This window comes from Trachinotus anak, unplaced genomic scaffold, assembly GCF_046630095.1.
Source record: "Trachinotus anak isolate AG129_WGS33_773 ecotype Australia unplaced genomic scaffold, CSIRO_AGI_Tana_v1 ptg000004l, whole genome shotgun sequence".
NCBI lineage: Eukaryota > Metazoa > Chordata > Actinopteri > Carangiformes > Carangidae > Trachinotus > Trachinotus anak.
This window is the reverse complement of record NW_027273855.1, coordinates 1,372,610-1,395,057: the sequence shown is the minus strand read 5'-3', so window position 1 is coordinate 1,395,057 and position 22,448 is coordinate 1,372,610. Positions and strand designations below refer to the sequence as shown.

Below are 22,448 nucleotides of genomic sequence, written 5' to 3'. Positions count from 1 at the left end.
TTACTGGTCAATCTTCATACCAACCCTCAGCTATGATCAAGAACTCTGGGTAGTGACCTAAAGATCACGGACACAAGTGACTGAAATGAATTTCCTCTGCTGGGTGGCTGGGCTCTGACATTTACTTTGCTTTGTTTTCTTTAAATTAAACAAATTCCACAACTGAAGGCAACAATCACTGAAAACAGTAGAAGCTACACTCTCCAGCCTGCAGCCAATCAGATGTTCTGAAGCTTTAACGTCCGTATATCAACAACGCAAATGGTTTCTGCAGCAACATTTTCATCATTTAACAGTGAAGTGAACTAACGAAGCAGTGAAGCATAAATCTAATGTTTTGTTAACTTCATGCTACAGTAACATGACTGTAAACTGAGACGTGTGAGAGCAGATCATCGGTAAGTTACTGTGACAGTCAGAGGACAACTATGAGTTCAGTGGATTTTCTGCAGGAAACCAAACTGAAGTAGTTGGAGATGAAGACTTGTAAGAGATGACAGTTTGAGAGAGAGAGAGAGAGAGTGACTGCTGTGAATTGAACCTAGAGAGAGGCCGATGAAGGAAATGAGCGAGAGACTGCGAGCGAGGTGAGATACAGTGATCCATCTTGACTCCTGCAGCTCGTCCCATTAAATCTGACTTATTAACCACCTCTGTGACTATTACACGAGGAAATTAAATGACCATCTCAGTGGAGTAAACCGATGCAGCAGTCACGATGTGTTTGTTTCTTCTTACTGCAGCAGATTTGTCGTCAGATTGCCTCCAATTACATTCAGTATACGAGTGTTGTTTCTCTTCTCTTGCTAATCCACTGTAATGACAGAGATCTGGTCTCACCCCCTCACACATCTACTCAGCCATCGTGCAATGTGTTAAACAACATGGTTCAATTACCCCACAGGTCAAAGGTGAAGCTTTGTCACTGGCTGCAGTCAACGGAGGTGAACGACAGTGTGAATCCAATCAGCCCAGGTTTCATGACAAGAGCCTCTTGTAAATATCATCATCCCTCATCATGATGTTTGAGTGCTGAGGGTCAGTTACTGCTGCTGGAATATGAAGAGCCACAAATCCGTCTTCCTGGCAGGCTCGCTGCTGGAGAGGAGATGAAAACTTTGGTTCAAAATAAGTTGAATTTAAAGTGACAAGCAAATAGTTTTACTGTTACTTGTTTTTCTAACGATGCAAAGTTACAAGTAACTTGCACGTCCAAAAATCACCAGATCCACAAAACTGGTCTAAAGAGGGAACTAGTTTCTAGTAAACTGAGAGTAATGACCAGTGAACACCACAGTGTGTATTTTCCATTTGTTCTATGTGTGTCGACCCTGATGTGAGTGTGTTCAGGATACGTCACACTAATATGTTTTCGTTTTATAACCAAAATAATCTTGGTCCGTACTAACACACCTGAAAACACATACAACACACGACGATTCACAAACAGGAGACAGACACACCACAAATCATGAGCCATGTTTTCCTCTTTTTCTGTTATTTGGCGTCAGTGGTCAGTAGGTGTTGCTGATGTTACTTGTTATGGTTCTTGAGTTATATCGTCTGAAACCTACAATCCAACATCCATGCCCACTTCACGCTGTGATTGGTCAGCTGTGGGCAGGTGAGAGAGGAGCCAGGGTCTGAACTTTTCTCTCTCTTCTTCTCTTTTTTATTTGTTACACAACTTATTTTAACATCTACAATCGAGTGCAATGCTATGAATTTCTATCAGGAGTAAATATGAAAATTTGGCCATTACCCCCCTTTTTAAACAATGCCAAGTCCGAACTTTTTAGGCTCCAAAAATCAGCCAAATGAAAACCGACCCTCTGTGTTGGTGGTGTCAGAACTGGTTGTAGGTGAACTGCACCTGTTGGGGGCATCTGTTAGTCCCAGCTCTGTCAGTGGCCACTATGGTCTATGGGGTAAATGCCTGAGCACCTGTCCATGCTCCAATGAGGTTCCAGGGGCTGTCATTCATCCCTGTGTGGGTCCATAATATATGAAATGTCAGGCTTCAAAGAAAACCAGTTTGTTATCATGTTGTGTTTAAAGCTAACACTGTGGGGAAATAGGTTGGGTGTGTGTGGAGGTTCCACTTCGGAGAAAGCCGCCTACGTTCACCCACCTGTAACACAAAGCGGCCACACCCTCAATTATGCAGAACTTTAGTCCTTAATAAAATGTAAACAGGTGAGTTGTATAAAATTCAGCTGTACAGTTGTCATGAAGGTGGAAATGATCTCTAGAGACCAGAACAGTTTCTGTACCAGGCTGTAAACATGTTTCTTTCTGCTGTAAAGTTGGACATTTGAACATGGGAGTCTGTGGGGACTGACTCACTGCTGGAGCCAGACTCTAGTGGTCATTAGAGGAACTGCAGCTCTCAGCTCTTCACTGTTGATGCTTCATGTTTCAGACCTGGAGGTTGATGCTTGGTGTCAACACTAACAAGTGTCATCATCAATTCAACTGCTGATTATTTTTTTCATTTACTTGATTTAGTTGCTGATTTTTTTCCATTGATCCACATCAGTTAATCGACTAATCCTCTCAGCTCAGGTGAACACTTTACCTGACTTTGGTTAGTTTAGGATTAGTATGAACAGCCTCATCTATGTCTTGTTTATACAGAAAAATCACACAGACACAGTTTGTATGATTGACAGAACAGAAGGTCCTTTATTTAAACAGTAATAAAGGCACAAGACAGAGTTTCTCTGCTTTTTGTTCCATGGCTGCAGCTTTTTGTGCCAGTTCTCTACATGTGTAGAAACTACAAATTCCTAAACAAGCACAGGCCGCTCTCTAAACCTTCAGGAGAGTCATATGACAAAACAAAGAAGTAGTCCTTCACAGTCCGTCAGGTCAGGCCTCACAGGAGGACATACTGTCCACCGTTTCTCTTAATCTCATTTTCTGCCATACGTTGTATGGGCAACATAAAAATAACTCTAAAATAACAGGTGAGCAACACTTAATAATATCTAGGACAGCCTCAGTCCACTTAGAAATACATTTGCATGACACTGAATCATTCACAGCACAGGCAGCAAATCATAAAAATAAAATTGTATAAAAAAATAATCTCTTAAATAAAACAGCAGAGAAAAGAAACAAATGCAGGATGTTTGATTTACATATATGTGCCGTCATGGTTGCTAATAATCCATCAAGCTAACATACAGAGTACTTTATGTCCATCAATAAAACTACACCAACACTTCCTTTTACTCGCCTTTGCTTCCCGTCCTGTTTTAGTCCCTTTTAGGAATGACAACGAGGTGATGTATTAATGCAACGGACCAGAGAGATGCTCGACTGCAAAGTTATTTTCCTTTAAATAATCTGAGACACAGTCCTCTCAGCCCTAACACTGAACTGACTGAGTGAAAATATTACGACAAATCAAAAGTGCAAAACATACAGACTGCTGAAGGGGTTAGAAATGTTACTGAGCGTCCCACATGGAATGAACCAACACGGTCACCGGGTCAGGTCCTCCTGAAGCCGGGCTCAGCCGCGAGCCGAGCCGTCGCTTTAGTGCATTTATTCCAGTTACTTACACAGAAAATTAAAATGTACAGACAACAGTCAAAAATAAAAGTGCTACAGTGACAACAATGAGAAAACAACATCCAAAGGTCAAAAGGAAAAGTCTGAGGGTAGAGAGGAAAAGTTCATTTTGGTAGTGTGTCGTACCGCCGGCTTCGAACTGTGAGCGACGCCATCCGCAGGTCTGCCACCTCTACGAGCTAGCTGTGTTTCATTTTTTCATGGCTGTAGTTCGGCAGCTCTGTAGGTCAGTGACCTCATTCTGAATTCTGCCTACAAAGCTCTGATTGGTCAGTCGTGTCTCCAACCAACAGAAACAGAAGTCAACGCATTCAACACCAGACCTGAACAAATCCCTCCCATCGGCTTCAGGTTTGACCCGGAAACCTTTTCGTAACCTTCTGTGACAGTGGTTCTCAAATTGTGGTCCAGGTCCTCTGGAGGGTCGGGGTGGTTCATAATCACGTTTCATGTTGGCACAATCAACAAAACACAGCATCTGCTGCCTTTTTATCATTACTTTCCAGAGTTATGTTAAAGATTGAGGAAAACTAAATCAGATCAATGAAGTCGCCAAAGTAATAATAACTGATCCTGAGCCTTAAAGGGGACCTGCTACAATCGGTCTATATTTTTATTCTGGAGCGCAGCACTTGTGAGCGGCGCCTTGTCCTGACAGCAAAACGAAGCAACACAACATAATTAACTGGAAACTTCTCAGATCCACACACATTCATGTCGGAGCCTGAATCTGATCCAGAATCTGAGAGTCGAGCACAAGATCACAGGACACAGGACGTCTCTGCTCAGTAAGTATAAAGCTCGACAAACTGTGTCTGATCCTGTTCGTCCCTGTTTTAAAGAATTCACTGAGCTGCCCTCGAGAAGACGACGTGGAGCCGCGACAGCCACAGAGAACTTTCACAGAAAATCCTTCAAACCAAATGTAATAACTTTATCGAACTCGAAGCATCACTCACTCTGGAGTCACGTCCGATGTTGTCGTCTGTGCATGTGAGTTACAAGGATGTGGTTTTAACCAACCTGTGAAGGCAAAGGCAAATTTCCACAAGTGGACAATTACCTGGTCATCACCTGCTTATTGTGACACAACACTGGTATGAGTCTTCAAATCACAGTCTGTATTTACGTGTTTTCTTTTTATTTCCCTGTTAATAGCGGAACATGTGGGAAATGGACTGAAATGAAACTGAAGTGGAAACGTCTGCTGTCACCAAACGACTGAAAACTATACCTGAACCGTTGGGTTTTTATCTGCTGGAGCTCATTAAATGTCTGTAACACGACTCAAGCATCGATCAGCGACGAGTCAGTTCGTCACAGGAAGTAGAAAAAACCTCAGAAACCTGGGGCCAGATGCATGAACCTCTGTGTAGATTCATGACTGAAATACAGACACATTCTTCTCATCAGAATTATGAAGGCGAGCAAATCTTGATTCTGTCTCACGTGCACGAGCCTCATCTCCACTCCCACAATTAACCAGAAATGGATGAAGACTCTCCCATAATCCATCAGTCTGCAGACAACAACACTGTCTGAGCCACAAGTGATCAGACACAGAAAAGAACCTGTTTGACTCTGACCTTCATCAGTCAGGAGCAGAGTCTTCATCAGGCCCCAGACAGGCTCAGACTGTGATTATTAATATTAAAATAGTCTGGAAACAGTTCACAGAAATAATGAGGAAATCATATTAAACTATTATTTCTGTTTATCAATCTGTGAACTGAAAAACTTATGATGATAATTATTTATTCAAGCTTGTTTTAGGTTAAATTCTGTGTCTCTTCTTTTGCATTTTCACTTTACTGTATCTTTAACTTGTCTCGCTTTAAAAAACCATGTGAGCACATCATCAGAAGAACGATGAGGTGATCACAGTCTGTCATTCACACATCTGGCCCCAGATGTTCAGGGCAGACTGACGCTGAGCTTCTGTCTCACAGCGACTTTACTTTTACACACCTTACATATTTATTTAATGTGGACATCCAACAATAAAACTTTATAGAGCGGGGTCTGAAAGTCTGAGACCACTTCCTGACCCAACTCTATACAGGACCAGACTGAAGTGTGTGTGAAGGTAAAGAGAAGCCCGACAGGTTCCCTTTAACCTCAACGCTTCCAGATCCTCCAGTGCTGTGTCGCAACAGAGTGACCCCCCGGCACTCTGACCCCCCCACACTCTGACCCCCCCACACTCTAACCCCCCCACACTCTGACCAGTGGTGATACGGATCATTAGAGTAAATCTGTGACTTTTTACACACAGATCAACATGGTGACGTCAAACATGGCTCCGTGGGCCATATTCATACGGTGGCTGTTTTCCTCTGACATCACACTGAGCCTTGAACACTTTAATGTCTCTGATTAAATCCTGTGCAAGGACGACAAGATGGCCGACAAACTTGATCGTTTACGTCACTTTCCTTTGATAAAACGATAAATTAATTGACCAGGATCCATAAAAGGATTTAAAAAGGACACAGCCACTGGACTGAAGCTAAAATCCACGATGTTGAAGGTGAAACACTGGAAACACTGTGAGTTCATGTCAGGTTTGCAATTAGTGCTACAGCAATCATCAGCTGACGAATCAATGCACTGGTTTGTGCAACATTAACATTAACTAACATTTTATAGTTTCATGATCAACCTGCATCAATGATGCAGTGACATTATGGATAATACTGTTTCATTTGGATCAGTGTCACCACCGTCTGAGGAAGAGATGTGAAAACAAGGCTCATGAGTTCAGAGTAAATAAGAAGAAGAGGCTCTAGTTGTGTTCAGAAGATTTGTTAGATTCCCTTCATTTACATGACTTTCTACCTGGAACACATCAGCACGACTTTATCCTCTCATCCTGAGCGCGATGTCAGAGGAAAATGGCCGCCACATGAACAGAAGGGAGGGAGGAACACTGACGCCGTGAGACAACGGTTTGGTTTCACTCACTGGAGAACTGTTCCCTGCTGTGCGTGTGTGTGTGTTTGGGGATGCCTACATGCTGTAAATGGAATGAACAGAGACAAAGGCTCAGGACCAGGCTGCACAGAGTTTGGGTTTGAAGGACAGTGGGACGTCCTGAGTCGGGTCACACAGTGATGTAGTGCTGCCGCAGTTTGGCCACAAGGAACTCGTGGGTTAAATTATGTCTCGTGATTATTCCAACAATCTGAAAGAGACGACAGATGATAAACAACATGAGCTGCATGTTTCTCTCACTGGGTTTCATCCTCCGACAGCTCGTACTGGAGGAACTAAAACCTCTGTCCAGGGACGACTTACTTCTCCGACAGCGTTGACCACAGGTAGGTGTCGCAGGCCCATGGTCCTGAACAGGTTGAACACCTGGGAGATGCGGGTGTTGGGTGACACTGTGTAGGGACATGGGTTCATGTAGGGGGTGACATCCTGGGAACACAGAGGTCAGCTTTTATCATCTCAAGATTCAATATGAAAAAATCTGCTTCTATTAAACAACAGCTGAAAAATGATGAATTAAAAAAAAAAGATTTATTTAACTTTTAATTATTTCTAATTATTTCTATTTTATAATTGTTACATGTTTTATCACCTACTGTCTTTGTATTGTCTAATTTTTTTTATTGTAAAGCACTTTGAGCTAAATCGCTTGTATGAAAAGTGCTTTATAAAAAGTTTATTATTATTATTATTATTATTATTATTAGTGCTGTCAAACCATAATTTTTTTCTTAATCCTGATTAATTGCATGTTTTATCACACGATTAAAATTCTATTATTTTGCATTTCAGAGCTGTTTTCTCCTGCTTGACCACACATAACCGTCAGTCTGTCTGAGCTAGCAGCTACGTGTAAGCTGACGTGTAATTATGAAGATATCTGATCATTTATTTATCCGTAGACAAGCTCTGGGTAAGTTATATTTTTATTTTCCAACTCATTCAATCTTCACCAACAACGATTCAGGCTTTGGATTTAAACACTTCAGGTCTCCCGACACGCCCCTTTATGCAGTTCGGAACCGCCCCCTTTTTGCTCCCATAGACAAGACTAACACGATTAAGGAAAAAAAATGCGTTATGCTCTGTCCTTAATCACATCGCAATTAACACGTTAACACTGACAGCCCTGATTATCATTATTATATGTTTGAGTGGGTCGTACCACTATCATGCGGGGGTTGAGCAGGGCGAGGTCCAAGTCGTGGATGTCAGGGTAACGTGGGTAATCTTCGGTCATCTCTGCGAAGGACAGCCTGGGCTGAGTGGCGCTCTGTGATGGAGGGAGTGGAGAGACGTTCAGTTTCAAAAACTGGAAAATGTTCAAAATCAACATCCAAATGTTTGGATGTCATTGTGGGTCTGAAATACCAGGACCAGCACTGGTTTCCCTCTGGAAAGTCACAGTCAAAAAGCAAACTGGTTCTGAGAGGGAACCAGCTCAGACCTCTGTGTGTGTGTGTGTGTGTGTGTGTGTGTGTGTGTGTGTGTGTGTGTGTGTGTGTGTGTGTGCGTGTGTGTGTGTGTGTGTGTGTGTGTGTGTGTGTGTGTGTGTGTGTGAGACTGACCGACTGGTTCTCAGCGTAGCAGACCCCTCTGATGAGCAGGTTGACCAGCTGAGAGCGCAGGATGAGGCCGTGGAAGGTGAGCGGTCTGAAGCGCTCCTCCATGGTCCACTCCTCACTGGGAGACTGGTCTGGGTACAGGTTCGGGTAGGGAGCGTGTCTGCACGTGGACAACAGCAGAATCATTTATTACAACTTTTATAATATCATTTATTACAGTGGTATATAAAATATTATACCTTTTATATTTTATATTATTGTACTATTGTCATAGTATAGAAGATTTAAAAGGCGTAAATCTCTCTCTCTCTGTCCTCATTCTGCAGATATCTCTGACTGTGGAGCTGCAGGATCCAGATCTGACACAACATTATTATTATTATTATTATTATTGAAAACACCATTACATATGGGTATTTCTATTATTATTTTCACTATAACTCAAAGACGTTTTACATGAGTTTAAAATGACACAATAAAACATGTATGTTATGATTTGGTTCTATATAAATACAATTGAAGTGAATTGAATTGAATTGAAAAACAAATAAAGTGAAATATGATGCACAGATATTGAAACTTCAGATATTAAAGACAAAAAACTAAATAACCACATATAACAACTTGCTCTGTTCTTTCTTTGTTTGATTTGTCTTTATTTAAGTTTTCTAAATTTTCCGTACGACAACAACAGAGCAGTAAAAATGTCACTTTTTATTTCAGATTGATCTTAATTCAGAATTTTATCGCCTCTGGTTTTCTCGTCAGTAACTTAAGCTCCACCCCATCTGGATTTGACTCACCTGAGCAGGTAATGAACAGGTAACGTGTCTGTCCGTGTGTGTGGTGCTGTGTGTGTGCGTCTCCTACCTCCTCTCTAACATCTGCTGCAGCAGGTCCTCTCCCTCCTCTGCGGGCTCCACCACGGCGCTCTGCTCGTCACAAACATTCCTCAGCTCACTGGACGGGTACGACTTCATGGACTGGCAGCGCCGCCGCTGTTCCCCCGCCCGCGTCACAACACTGGATTTCTACGAGGGAAGGGAAGGGTTGAGTTTCCACTGATAAATCAGCTTCCTGTGGTGGCCAACGTGATCACTGGTTCACATCAGCTGGTTTTTCTTGTGAATAACAAACTGAAAATGTCTCGTTGACTGATGAAGATCTGATAGTCTGGACTAGTGCGGCTGTTTTCATTTACTACATCCTGAGTGGAACAAGCCACAATACACTGAGCATACTGGTTATTTCACCCACCCCTCAGCCAGAGATGAAACCATAAATCTGACTTTATTCTGTATTTCTAACATCAACAAATTCCATCTAAACACCCGAACCAACAGTGTGTTAGTCCGTGTGTTACTTTCTCACCTCCCTCCTCTGTCTGCAGCTCCAGTCCCACTGTGGCGCCTCACAAATACACGTTACATCTTTTTAAACACCTTAAAAATTTCCTAAAACAGCTGCTCACTGTAGTTTTTAACAAATGTTACACAAACAGGAAGAAATTTCAACGGCGGAATAATCCACATTTGGTGCTCTGTTTTACTTCTGACTGCAGGACGGTGTGTGTCTGACTGAGTCTAAATATGTGTGTGTGTGTGTGTGTGTGTGTTTATGGTGATGAAGGAACATGTCAGCAGCAGTGTAACAGTGAGACTCACTGATGTGTTTTAATAGTTTCTGGAAACAGTGGCGCTCGGGCTGTGACACACACACATACTCGTAAAGTTGTGTAGTGTTGAATATCAATGACTTGATGGAATAAAACTAAATAACACACCAGAATCTTGAGAGCTGACACATTTATACACATGTTGAGTAGATTATGTGCTGCTTCTTATTGGCAGCAGCAGAAATAAATCTGTCAGGACACGTTGTCCTGCAGAGGACAGGGGGCACAACAATCTGCTGCTACCGCTCCACACAGGCCTCTACCTCCACCTGGCTGCTTACACCTCCACAAAGTTTTCACAAGAATGAAAAAGGAAAAGAGGAAAAAACGTCAGAAGAAAGAGAAATTAAAAGAAAAGGAGTAAAGGATTGAACTAACAGCTGAACTAAAGGCAGGATTTGTAATCTTTAGCAGCACAGTGCACATCGCTGGCAGGCAGCAGGATCATTACAGAGATATTTCAAATCCACAAGGTCACTCCTGTCCACTGGAGTGTCCCCTCCTGCTTACTCAGCTCCCTCTGGATACGAGGCTGTAAATGGTGCAGGACAAACCTTGAAGCGGATGTTGTTGCTGACGAGGATGTTGCCCTTCATGAAGTCCCGCTCGTTCTGCCGGTTTTCGGTGACCACGGGGAAGGCGTGGTAGACTGTAGTCCGCAGGATGCTGACCAGAGACTGGACCCGGGTGTGGGGGTACACGTAGGTCAAGTTGGGCTCCATGATGTCACTGGCTGTCAGCCTTGGAGAGACGAGGGAAATGACACAAACAGATAACAGGAAGAAAACACAGGATGAGCAGGATGTTAGAATTCAGCCAGAACACATGATATCTGATACCCAGTTTATATCCATGTATTGTTTTCAGTTTGTTTCAGTTGTTTTGTTTTTTTAAATAATACATAATTATATTTTTTCATATTTTAAATTTCATGTGTTTTTTATGTTATAATAACATATAATAATATAATCATGTATTATAATATTGTATTTCAGGTTTCAGGTATTGCTTATGATATATGATATGTGATATATGTTTTATAATGTATAATTACATGATCATATTTTCTGTTTCAGGATTTTTTTATAATATATAAAATTATATAATTGTATTTTATTTTTCAGGTATAAGTGATGCTGCCAGTACAATGAGCGGTACAATGTACAGTAAGAAAAGCAATGAAATAAGAGTTGGACTCAGCAGAGGAGAAAAAAAAATTAAATAGAATGAAAAATTATGGATGAGGCGGGAAATATTAAACACAGCCCAGTATAAATATTGAATATCACAATATTGATATTTGATTAAATTGATTATCGGCCCAGGCCTGGAGAGAAGGTTTAACCTCGAACAGACCGGGTGGTGGTTGGACCAAACTGAACCAGTGGCTCTGCTGTTGATAACACTGGTTTGACACAAGCTTCATTTTTTCTGTGCTCAGCTGATTGAATAATGTAGAATGAAACAGAAAAACATGAATGAAGAGGTTTGTGTGATTTTAGAACTTCAGCAGATAAAGAGACCAAAACACTAATGAAATCAGGTTCTTTGTTTATGCTGCACTGTTGCCCCGCTCTGAGCAGGCAGACTGTGGACCACATCAAACTCTTGGCACCAGTGTCTTTGGACAAACCCACAGCAAGTTAGCACGACACCAAACTGGAACAGTCCAACACAAAACATCAGCGGCACAGAAACAGAAACCCCAACAACAATAACTCTTACTTGTCCATCTCAACCTCAGTCTCCCACTCCAGCAGCGGCACTCCTCTCAGCTGGATGTGGATGTCATAGATGCCCTTGTTGAAGAAATCTCCAGTCCACTTGGCGACCTGACAATCGACACAAAACCATTTACCACAGGAGGCCAAAAGGAAATTTGACACTGTTGTTTCCACATCTATTCATATCTCAATTATTTCATCAACTTGGGCCAATATTCACTAATACTGAATATCATGATATTTCCCACTATATGCAACATTTTCCATAATATCAAAAACATTTTTTGTATGTTTTGCAGTTTTGTTGAATCCAACCCTCATTTCCTTGTTTTCCTCACTGTATATTATGACAAATAAAACTTTGAACTAATGTTCAGTTGCAGCATCACTTATACCTGAAACATCAAATACAGTAATATCATATATCGTGATATTTGTGGGGGTCTGTATTGAGATATTAAATCCTGGGTATCGACCAAACCTATAATTTCATATAGAGGCTCAAATACACAACATGTCAATGTACCATTAGAGTGATCATGATGGGCAACCCGTATGTGATTTCATTGGTGGATTCAATGAGGATGACAGTCAGGCTGATGGTCATTCTGACCACGCCTCCGAGGAAGGCGGCAGCACCGATGAGCGCGAAGGTCCCTGAGTAGATGTCCATCCCCAGTTTCCTACCAGAGGACAGACACAGTCAGAACCAGAATCAGGGGGAAATCAATGAATCATGAGAGGAGGTGAAGGGTGAGGGGTGAGGGGGTGAGGGGGTGAGGGGGTGAGGAGGGGACGACAGACTCATCCAGTCGGCAGAGTCCAGCTCAGACACTGTGGACCTGCACAACCAGCAGCTCAGACTTTAGTCACTGGAGTTTCTTCAAACATTCACATCAACCTTAGAAGTTTATGGGAAATGTGATTATTCACTTTCCTCACATCTGTATTTGTCATCGTTCTCTGTCATTGTTGATTTGTTTTTAATCCAACTGGACTCACTGAGACCATGTTATGAAACTTATGTGAGAAATGTTGTAGAAAAAACATTGGACACTTGAAAGGTTCGTTTTTAAATTCATTTTCTATATTGAATACAAGTATGAGGAGAACATGAGGAGAACATGAGGAGAACATGTGGAGAGCATGAGGAGAACATGAGAGTGTGAGGAGAGCAGCAGGAGAACATAAGGAGAGCAAGAAGAGAACATAAGGAGAACATGAGGAGAACAGCAGGAGAACATGAGGAGAACATGTGGAGAGCATGAGGAGAACATGAGAGTGTGAGGAGAGCAGGAGGAGAACATAAGGAGAGCAAGAAGAGAACATAAGGAGAGCATGAGGAGAACAGCAGGAGAAAATGAGGAGAGCATGAGGAGAACATGAGGAGAACATGAGGAGAACAGGGTTCTTACACTTTGAGGATGTTGGCGACCAGACGTCCGAAAGCCGCCCCGCAGAGCAACGAGGGCACGAAGAGGCCGCTGGGCACAGACACGCCGTAGGTCCAACAGGCCAACAGGAAGTAGAGCAGGAAGAACACTGACAGAGTCACAGGGCTGAAGGTACCTGAGGGGGTGGGGGGGGGGCACCAATCAGTGAAGATTACATCACCTGAGACTGAGCGATGGGGAGACAGGAGCAGGTGTCACTTCAAGACGATTCGCTGGTCCGTTGGAAACTATTCAATTCATTACATTTGTAAATTAACTATCAAATAAAAACAAAGTTGACAGAATATGAAACCTGTTCACAGATGAGTCATGTGGCGAAAGCCAAAGAGAATATAACGTGATTATATAACCGTTAGTCAGACGTCCCTGAACACGTCTCTCTGGGCCCAAACAGAGCAGATGCAAAAGTGGGTTTTAAAATTTCATGAAATAAGCACTTTTACAGCCCACTGCTGGGATCAGATGGACTCGGGCTGGACCGCATGGATCCACTTCAGTGGGGGTTCTTCTCCCCAGCAAATAACCTGGGTTACACTCTCCCCTCTACACTGCATGAGTCCCTCCCCTCCTGGATGTCAATATAACATCAGAAAGAGTTTGACCGAACACTCTAACATTGAACCAACGATAAATTTTGGTTCAATGTTGAAAATCTGGTTGACGTCAAAACCCAACATTCACTAACTGACACTGTGATGTTTAGCTGATGTTTAGTTGAGGTCGGGCTTCGCTCATGACTAGAAAGTCGATATATTTGTGTCAGATGACCTTGACATGCAACATTTGTCAGATTTTGGTTCCTTAACAACTTAAAACTAACAAAATATCAACGTCAGCTGTCGTCAGTTTTCAAATTAACGTGGAATTAGACGTTGTCCTGAACCTACATTCACCCAAATGTCAACATCTGAAGATGTCGGTGACCAGCTTCGTGCCTGCTGGCTGCAGTCACATCAGTCACATGAGTAAACCTCAACTGGCTTCTCTCAGCAGCTCTATGTAGAGACCATGTGGATATTAAACACCTTTGTCATAATCACAAAACAAACAGCAAAAACAAAGGATTCAACACCACTGCTGCTTGGACCTGCCAATCAAACTTCAGACAACATACAAAATTACATAAATGAAGATTAAACTATGTCTGTAAGCGACAGGACCTTTCAGAATGAAGTGAAGCTGTTGTGAACGTGTGTGGACTCATCTCACCGTCCTGGTGGAAGAGCTGGTGGATGGCCGCCTCCTGTGGATTGAAGAACAACGTGGCCATGTCGTTGTAGGTCTTGTTGGTGCAGAAGAACTGGCGGATGGTTGAATTGATGTCCTCGCTGCCGGACAGCTAAAAAAAAAAAACAAAAACAAAAAAACACACTCACAATTTCATTTCAGATAATAAATAAATGTCAGATAATAAATCAATAAATCCATGAAGCTGACTGCAGAGAGCCGACTTTATCAGAGTGGACGTACTGTGGTGTTATGAGTTGTGGGGGCGGACAGGTCACGACATTCGCCCAACAACATGGAAGCTGCAAATATCACCACTGTCGTCACCATGGTAACCAGCAGACTCTCGAGAACCCTGGAAAAGTGCAGAGATGAGATCAGTCACTATCTTTGATTGACAGGCGTGACGTCCCCTGCGTGAACAGGTGGTGTAATCACCTGATGAACTTGGCCTTGGGGTGGATGTGTCTGATGCGATACTTGGCCAGACACTTGTTCATGCAGTTGAAGAGCGCCCCCAGCAGGCCGCCCACCACCCCCATCAGGACGAAGAAGGCCAGGTCCACAACCGTCCACAGGTGGCAGTTCTTATCTCCATCTGTACACTGATCAGAGGGAGCAGGTTAAAACTGTTGTATCAGGCTGAGACAGATCATTATTATTATTATTAATTATTATTATTATTATTAATAATAATAATATTAATATTCAGATCAATGAAAGGTCCTGGGCAGTGGTTCCCAACCTGTGGGCTGGGGCCCAGCAAGGTATTACAAATGGCCCAACAAATCATTTGTAAAACAGAACAGTTTTGGTTAAAGATGTAATTAAAAAAATAATAATTATAAAAATATAAATAATATTTTTAATGTTTTAAAAGAAATTATCTTTAAAAACATTGACAATGTTGAAAAACTCTTTTCATCAGGTTTTGGTTGTTTTTTTTTTTTTCTTGTATTAGAGCCTAATTATTGTGATAAGCCAATGAGAGGAACGTGCATGTTGTCGCCGGGCGGACCACATCATATCTCAGTCTGATTGTGCAAGAGATCACATCCATGGCAGAAACTGGAGTATTAAAACAGACAGCTGAGTAACAACAGGAAGAGTTGAAAGGAAAGAACAGACAGTGAATCAACACGTGATCTCTCTCCTCGTCAAACTAAACTCGTTACCATTAAATAAAAAGTGCTCTGCGGCGGCATCACTTGGCCTCTGTATTGTTACAGGCTCGGACGTGGGCCGCCAAGATTTTTAAGATTTTCAAGTGGGACATAAGTTGGAAAAGGTTGAGAACCGGTGTGATAGAAAACTAAAAACACACCAGCAGTCATGAATCTTACTGAACCTAACATGCATTTAACTCTCTCTCCAGGACCTGAGCCGGCCTCATATCTACACTGTATCTGCTCAGATTTTTCAATTCAACTCAAGTTTTATTTGTGCAGCTCCAAACCATAACAGACATTAAGTCAAGGCTCTTTACAGCATTTTTAACAGGAAGGTGACAATGTCCTTTTAATTCCTTCAGTAATCAATACAGACACTGGAAGTGATCGGGATTACTTGTATAATGACTTTAAGAACATGGATATAAAACACACACATAAACATATATTTGAACTGAATGATGAGACAAGTGCAGTTGACTCTTCACCTTAAACTCTCCAAAGTTGAGCAGACCAGGCAGCTGGAAGGAGCCCCACTTGTTGAAGTTGATCCCTGAACGGAAGAAGTTGAGGGTGAAAGTGGCCGACATGGAGCAGAAGAGCTGAGGAAGGAGAAGGTTTATCACACTCAGTGGTTAGTTCTTCATTATAGTACAGCAAAGAGAAAACCACCAGACTGTGTCAAACCTTCGACAAAGCTACACAAAACTATGGGATTGTTTTTGTTGCAGTTCACTCACTAAAACACACAAAAATACACTTTTGTGTGATTTTACACTAAATATTCAATATGACGATTCAGTTTGACTTCATGTGTTTCTGTCCAATTACTTTTGAAGGGTTACACAGTTCTGTCTATACTGAGATTAAAGCTGAAACACGGCACTTTAATGTGGTCTCAATTATTTTATATATGTTTATGGCCTCAAACCACTACAAATCAACCAATCACAATACAGCTACAAACCAACCAATCAAAAGACAGCTACAAATCAACCAATCAGAATACAGCTACAAATTAACCAATCAGAATACAGATACAAACCAATTAATCAGAATACAAATTAAAATCAACCATCCAATCAGAAGAGAGCTACAAACAAACTAACCAATCAGAACAGAGCTGGGTTACTTACCACTTTCCAGGTGAGAGCCTGGTTCCAAAACGAGGAGCCCTCCTCCAGACTGAAGAGGGTGCCACCTATGGGAGCTCCAAAGGCAGCAGCTACTCCAGCAGCAGCACCCGCTGACACGAAGTCCCGCTTGTCCCTGAACAGTAAAGACAAAAGTGACTGACAGGACATTTACACCAGGTCTGACACCAAAGGAAGCAGCGACAGGGTGAAGAGTGGTTTGTTAATAAGAGACAAACCTGTCACTGCGGAAATAAGGAAAATCAAATTTGATGCTCCTGAACGTGATGCTCTGAAACTGATACAGGGAGAAATAAATGATTAGCAGCTGTTAGAGTCAATCATCAGTGACAGGACGATCATTTTTTTATCCATATCAATACTAAAATCTGTCAAATCAATCAATGTCAAGCCAGTCTCAGATAATCAGAACTGAGTCGGGTCAAGACAAGTTAAGTGAAATCAGTTTATCAATCAATTTCTAGAGTGATGTCTGGTGAGAGGAGTGACGATACCTATCAAATTAATACATACATATATTGTGTGAAGTGTGTAAAAAATTAAACAGGAGAGCTTGAAAGAGAAGATTAAACCCTGAGTTCAGATCATCAAATTATTAACTGCAGCCTCTGAAGTATCTTAAAGGGGGTTTCAGATGCATTTAAGTACCCTGGGGTCTTACAGAATAGGGTCCTGTTATTCAAATCTGTCCTCAGGTGCTTTGAAAATGTGTTGCATCGTACCTGAGGAAGGCCAGCTCCCACGATGGCTCCGCTGTGTATCATCGGACCTTCTTTCCCCACAAACAGACCTGAGCAGACACACACAGACACAGGTTATGTGGTGACCAGAAATAAAATAAAAACATAATATTTTGCATTAACTTTCTGGGACTTGCTTTGATATAAAATAACTGAGCATCTCAAATTCTTTATTTAAATAACAGAGAGGAAATGCGTCTTTGGTGGAACTGCTAAGAGAACAACAGCTGTTAGGTGAATGTAGTGGAGTGGAAGTAGAAGAAAATGGAAAAACTCAAGAATCAAGTTTGAAAAATCTCAAGTAAATTTGAGTAAATCTGAGCTGAAGTTCAGATGTTGTGAACATCAGGACTCAAAATATGGTCAAAGTTCCTACATCAAACTTCCAGGACCTTTTATATTCATTGATTGATCAGAACCACACTGATTATTTCTGATCAGATTGCACAAGAATTTATGAAAATACATTTATTTCATTGAACTTTTTTTTTTCCAGGGAATCTTATATATTTACTGTGATTTTGGATAAAAATGTCAACCTCTTCAATCCAGATATTTTACTGTTCACAGCCCGCGGTCGTGTTTACCTCCGGCCACACTGAACAGAACTCCTGCAGCCTTGCACAGAAACGTCCTCAGTCGGACAATTCCAGGAATCTTCACGCCGTTCAAGTAACTTTTAATTTCTGGGATCCCTGAACCTGCAGCTACCGGCTGGAGAACAGGACACCAGAACACAGCATGTTAGCACCATCACATGAGTCCACAGGGTCCTGTTTTCTCTAGTGTCACAGTTTCTTTAAATTCACAGCGAAACAACAGATCACAATCTACTGGCAGCAGGTAAAGATGGGGACAGAAACTTTAACTTCAACTTAGAAACTTTGCAGAAAGATGAAAATTAACTGCACATACTGTTCTGTTCTGTGGAGAACACTGACTCAGATGCTACATATCAGCAGGAAATAATTTAAACTGGCAGCAGTCAAACCTCCCACGTCTGAGCCGTCTCACCTCGATGAGGACGAACACGCTGGCGATGAAGACGAAGGTCATGTTGAATGCCAGCAGCTCCAGCAGAGACAGAGGGAGGCAGCCTTTGTCACTGCACTTCTCCACAGCTGGAGGCGTCAGATTAAGGTAGAAACACTGAGACGAGCGATCCAGCTGTGACCAGCTGTGTCTGCTTCTGTTGATGTCACAGTCACGTTACTGTAGCAACACATCTGCTTTTACACACAATGATGACGTATCTATGGCGACTACAACCTGAGGCTGCAGGTGTTTTGTCAGGACTCACATTAAATCGAAATTATTGTGAGTGATTTTTTGATAATAAGCAAAAAATGAAGATGTATCATAAAAACTTCATGGCCACCTAATCAATATACAATCAATACAATCCAATACAACAAATCTGCTACAATTTCTAAGACTATGGTGAAAAAAACCAAACAAACAGTAAGACGTATTAAAGTTTTAATCTGTAGCTTTTCCTCATTAAAATGTCTAAAAACAACCAGACCTCAGTTCTATATGTTGTTGAGTTGTGTTCTTACATCATCACAAATGTTTCCATCACTTTTCAAACCAGAGGAATCTGTGATTTTAATCATGGTAACGCTCCGTTTCATTGGTCGCCTGTCAGTGACATCATATCCTCTACGTTTTAGTCACTGAACATCTGGATCTTAAGTTATGAGAGAAACAAGCTGAGCCCTTCTCTGACATCCTGTATCTGTAATATTTGAACACTGGGCAAAGCTTTAATCTTAAATTATTTTTTTTCTAAATGTATATGTATTCTTTAGACTTCTTGATTTCTTGTAATATTATGATTTTTCCTCATCGAACTGTTGTAGCTGCATGTTTGTAATATTATCACATTTTCTCAAAAATCTAACAATATTCTTTTAACATTACTAAATAATATGACTTTACAGCAGTTTAACAGCAGCCCGACAGCTGCACATCACAGACTGGATTTTTCAGACATGTTGAAGGATACAATCACCCACCACTGTAAACTTGACTTTGGTGAAGAGGCGCACAAAGAAATCCACAAACAGGCCGACCTGCAGGAGACATGAGGGAAACGTCACCTGGTCCTCTGTAATGTCGGAGTCTAGTAAAGAAAACCTAAATAATTCCTCATACACCTACCAGACCCACTGTGACTCCGATGGTGAACACCATGATCCACCGCACTGCTTCGTACTTCTTGGCTTTCTGTTGGCGATATAAAAACATTTGACAGGAAACTGAGAATTCAAATCATTTCAATCTTTCTTTCCTCAAACTATAACTTTGTACTTTGATTTTTTTTCTGTCACACACTGAGGGGTAAACAGCAGCAGACATGGTACCCATAGACTTCAATACAATCAGACTCTGTTTACAACCAGTGGAGTCGGAGGAGGAGGCTCTTCAGCAGTGGCTTCACTTTTCAGACGCAGAGTCTACGTCCAGGTTAATAAACAGTCTGTGGTCAAATCCCACCTGTGTGCTCAGATACAGTGTGTTTCACTTGTCTTACCCTGTTGTCCATCCCCTCCAGAACCTCCACGTAGGGCTCATTGATGCAGCGGTCATAATCCAAGCTCTGTTGAAGCCAAAAAAAGATTATTTCCTGGGTCAGACATGAACCCGTCAACACTGGCTGGAGATCTTTCTCCTAATCATGGTTTTTCACCTCGTAGTCTTTCCTCGGTAGAATCTCATCTTCTTCATCTCTGATTTCCCCGAGGATTGTCTGAGGAAAAAAAGAGCACGATATAACATAAATATTAGTTACTGGACGTTCCTCCAGTTCTATGAGTCAGTGTGTGGCCCTCTAACAGGCTTCTGTCTTGGTTAACCCAGTCGAGGTGACAGTCACTGAGATTAAGGTGCAGTTGTTTCGGTGCAGACGAAGCTGAGAACAGCGTCAAAACCTGGGTGTCACGTACAGGTGATGGTGAAATCACCTCTCTTGCTTTGTTGTTGAAGACATTTGTGTTTTTTTTCCCTGTGTGGCAGAACACATGACCTACATCACATCATCTCTGACGTCACTGAATCAGCTGAGAGTCTGACCGGGAGCTGGAGGCGTAGGTACATCATCATACCTCGCCGCGGAAAAATGTGTCTTTTTCTCCTGAATACTCAGGTGCCCATCTGTGTGGTACGTAAAGACACCGTCAGCAGCTGACAGCGCTCACTCTCCTTCAGGGTGCAGAAACTCAGCCAGAGGTGTCTCTGACACACCTGAGCTACACACATGGAGGAACATCGGTGCTGTTGTTTAGACCTCCAGAGCCTCTGTCCCTCTCTGACAGGAGTCACAGCTGACCGCCAGGCCACAAAGGCATCAGTTAGGAGGTAGTCAGTGTCTGTCAGAGTTCACAGGCGGCGAGGGTCTGCGTCCTTGGCCTGAGTCTGGACCATATTCTCCCACATCTGGGCAGATTCCGGCTGTTATCCTCAGCAACAAGATTTGCTGTGTGTGCACCAGAATTGGTCCAGATGTGGAAGTAGCATCTGACAATCATGCTGTATATGGGCCAGATTTGGGCCGTAGAGCCAGAGGAAAACAAGCATGTGGCTCAAGTACAAGCCAGATTTATTTTGCTACCTGGGATGCAAATTAATTCTCAACATAGAGACATTTCAGAGTTCTGGCACCACTTTGACTATAGTTGAGTTTACCCAGTAATAAGCAAGTTATAACAGTGTATTCTTGCATGATTAGAGGGACACGCCAGACTCCATCCAGAATTTGGTAAATTTAAAATGGACTTACTTTGCACATGTAAACACATGGCAGAGAGTAGGCTCATATAGCTACAAGACATGATATGTTATGGAGGTTAATTCGGTATATTGGCAATATCCCAACAAACGCTGGAATTTAACAAAACCTAAACTAATTTGAAGAAAGTTTTCTGATAAATACAAAGAAATGAGCCCCTAAATTGCCAGATTTGTGAGCGGAGTTTGGTCCCAAGGGCCTTCTCTCCATAAGCACAGGGAAAAACAGCGAGCAATATTCCCCTGCATGGACGTTACACCGAGGAGAACTGCTGCCTGTTCCAGCCCAGCTGTCGGTCATGCAATGGGAATGGATTCGCTTTCCTTGCAAAAGCTGCAAGACCACGGAGCACAGTCACTGAAGCAGGGTGGAGTAAGTGAGCCAGGAGATATGGGACTGAGGGAAACCGGGGAAATTCAGAGGGAATCATTCTGGTAATAAATTACTATGAAGTTATCAAGGGAGCCTTGCTTTGCCCAACCACTGAATCTGCTCCTTACCAGCTCTTCTGGGGTCCGTGTCTCTCCTTCTCTGCAGCAACACTGGCAACAAAAACAGTTTCCACAACACGCCATCTTCGTTGTTGTGTCATGCCGCGTTCAGAGCCTGTGGGAAAACCACCAACTCCTGAAAAGCCCCAAACCTCTGGAAGAGCCTAGAAAAAACACAACAGCAGGTAGAACATCGGCAAACAAGAGCTCTACGCTGTAAACGGGTGCAAAAAGGCGAATTCAAATATCTGTTTATAACATTAAAGCGATGTTTGAAAAGTTTTAATAATTCCCATGAAGAGTAAAAGCAGCACGAGCATCCCCCTCCTCACGTGACGCCAAAATCGGACGTTTATTTCAAACAATAAAAACTGCGCAAAATTAACGCATTTATACCAAAATAAACACTTTACCTGGATGCATGGGTGGGTGGTGGGACGGTGCTGTTCCCCCTGTTGAAGAGCTGATTTAATTATATGTGGTTATAATATTGGGCAGCTTTGATTCCCCCAAACACAGGGAGCAGACCGGGATACTCCAGGATGCGTTTGCAGCCCGTGGGAACATCCGAGAAGACTAAAGTCTATGTTCCACTTCCAATTTTCAAATAATAAACATTTGTTTACTGTTACCATTTAACCTTTGTTAGGATCTATCGGGTTGACAGGCACGTTCGTTAATTTCAAATAAATTTAACAAAATTAATAAGCACATATAAAGCCAGACAAAACTATTTAACAAATGTGTATGTTCTTATTATTATGCGAGACATTTACTCAAATGGATAATAAGCCCGTAGTAATTGTGAAAAGTTAATAGGAATGTCTGAGTCCGGTCAGTATCTTCTTCACAACTGCTTAACGAGCTCACACGAGGAGTAAAGTCC

At 42.1% G+C, this 22,448-nt stretch overlaps 1 protein-coding gene across 2 annotated transcripts; it reads right to left on the bottom strand.

Annotated features, from left to right (window-relative positions):
• Positions 1-5,775: 5,775 nt before the first annotated feature.
• clcn6 (chloride channel 6) lies at positions 5,776-22,430 on the bottom strand. Of its 2 annotated transcripts, XR_011690718.1 has the most exons (25): positions 21,976-22,430; positions 21,572-21,726; positions 19,974-20,033; positions 19,818-19,883; positions 19,445-19,510; positions 19,290-19,356; positions 18,296-18,402; positions 17,869-17,995; positions 17,264-17,331; positions 16,760-16,818; positions 16,524-16,656; positions 15,876-15,989; positions 14,657-14,823; positions 14,462-14,573; positions 14,201-14,330; positions 12,953-13,106; positions 12,064-12,220; positions 11,539-11,645; positions 10,368-10,554; positions 9,009-9,169; positions 8,142-8,298; positions 7,739-7,846; positions 6,877-7,002; positions 6,438-6,763; positions 5,776-6,214 (listed from the first exon to the last, which is right to left on the bottom strand). XR_011690718.1 is itself a non-coding variant. In XM_071475143.1 (24 exons), the coding sequence occupies exons 2-24, from the start codon at positions 21,644-21,646 to the stop codon at positions 6,683-6,685; spliced, it is 2,589 nt and encodes an 862-aa protein (XP_071331244.1). In that variant the 5' UTR covers positions 21,647-21,726; positions 21,976-22,430; the 3' UTR covers positions 5,776-6,682. The 2 variants fall into 2 exon arrangements, 1 of the variants encoding a protein (XP_071331244.1); XM_071475143.1 differs by having other exon boundaries at positions 5,776-6,763.
• Positions 22,431-22,448: the final 18 nt, after the last annotated feature.

Bases quoted from the DNA above. Each gene is read 5' to 3' on its own strand.
- clcn6 (XM_071475143.1), bottom strand. From the start codon at position 21,646: ATGGCGTGTTGTGGAAACTGTTTTTGTTGCCAGTGTTGCTGCAGAGAA. The intron at 18,403-19,289 runs GTATCCTTCAAC...TGACGCCTCCAG, and splicing joins GTTTACAGTGGTGGGTGATT to CTGTGGAGAAGTGCAGTGAC. The intron at 14,824-15,875 runs GTGAAGAGTCAA...CCCTCTGATCAG, and splicing joins TCAACTTTGGAGAGTTTAAG to TGTACAGATGGAGATAAGAA.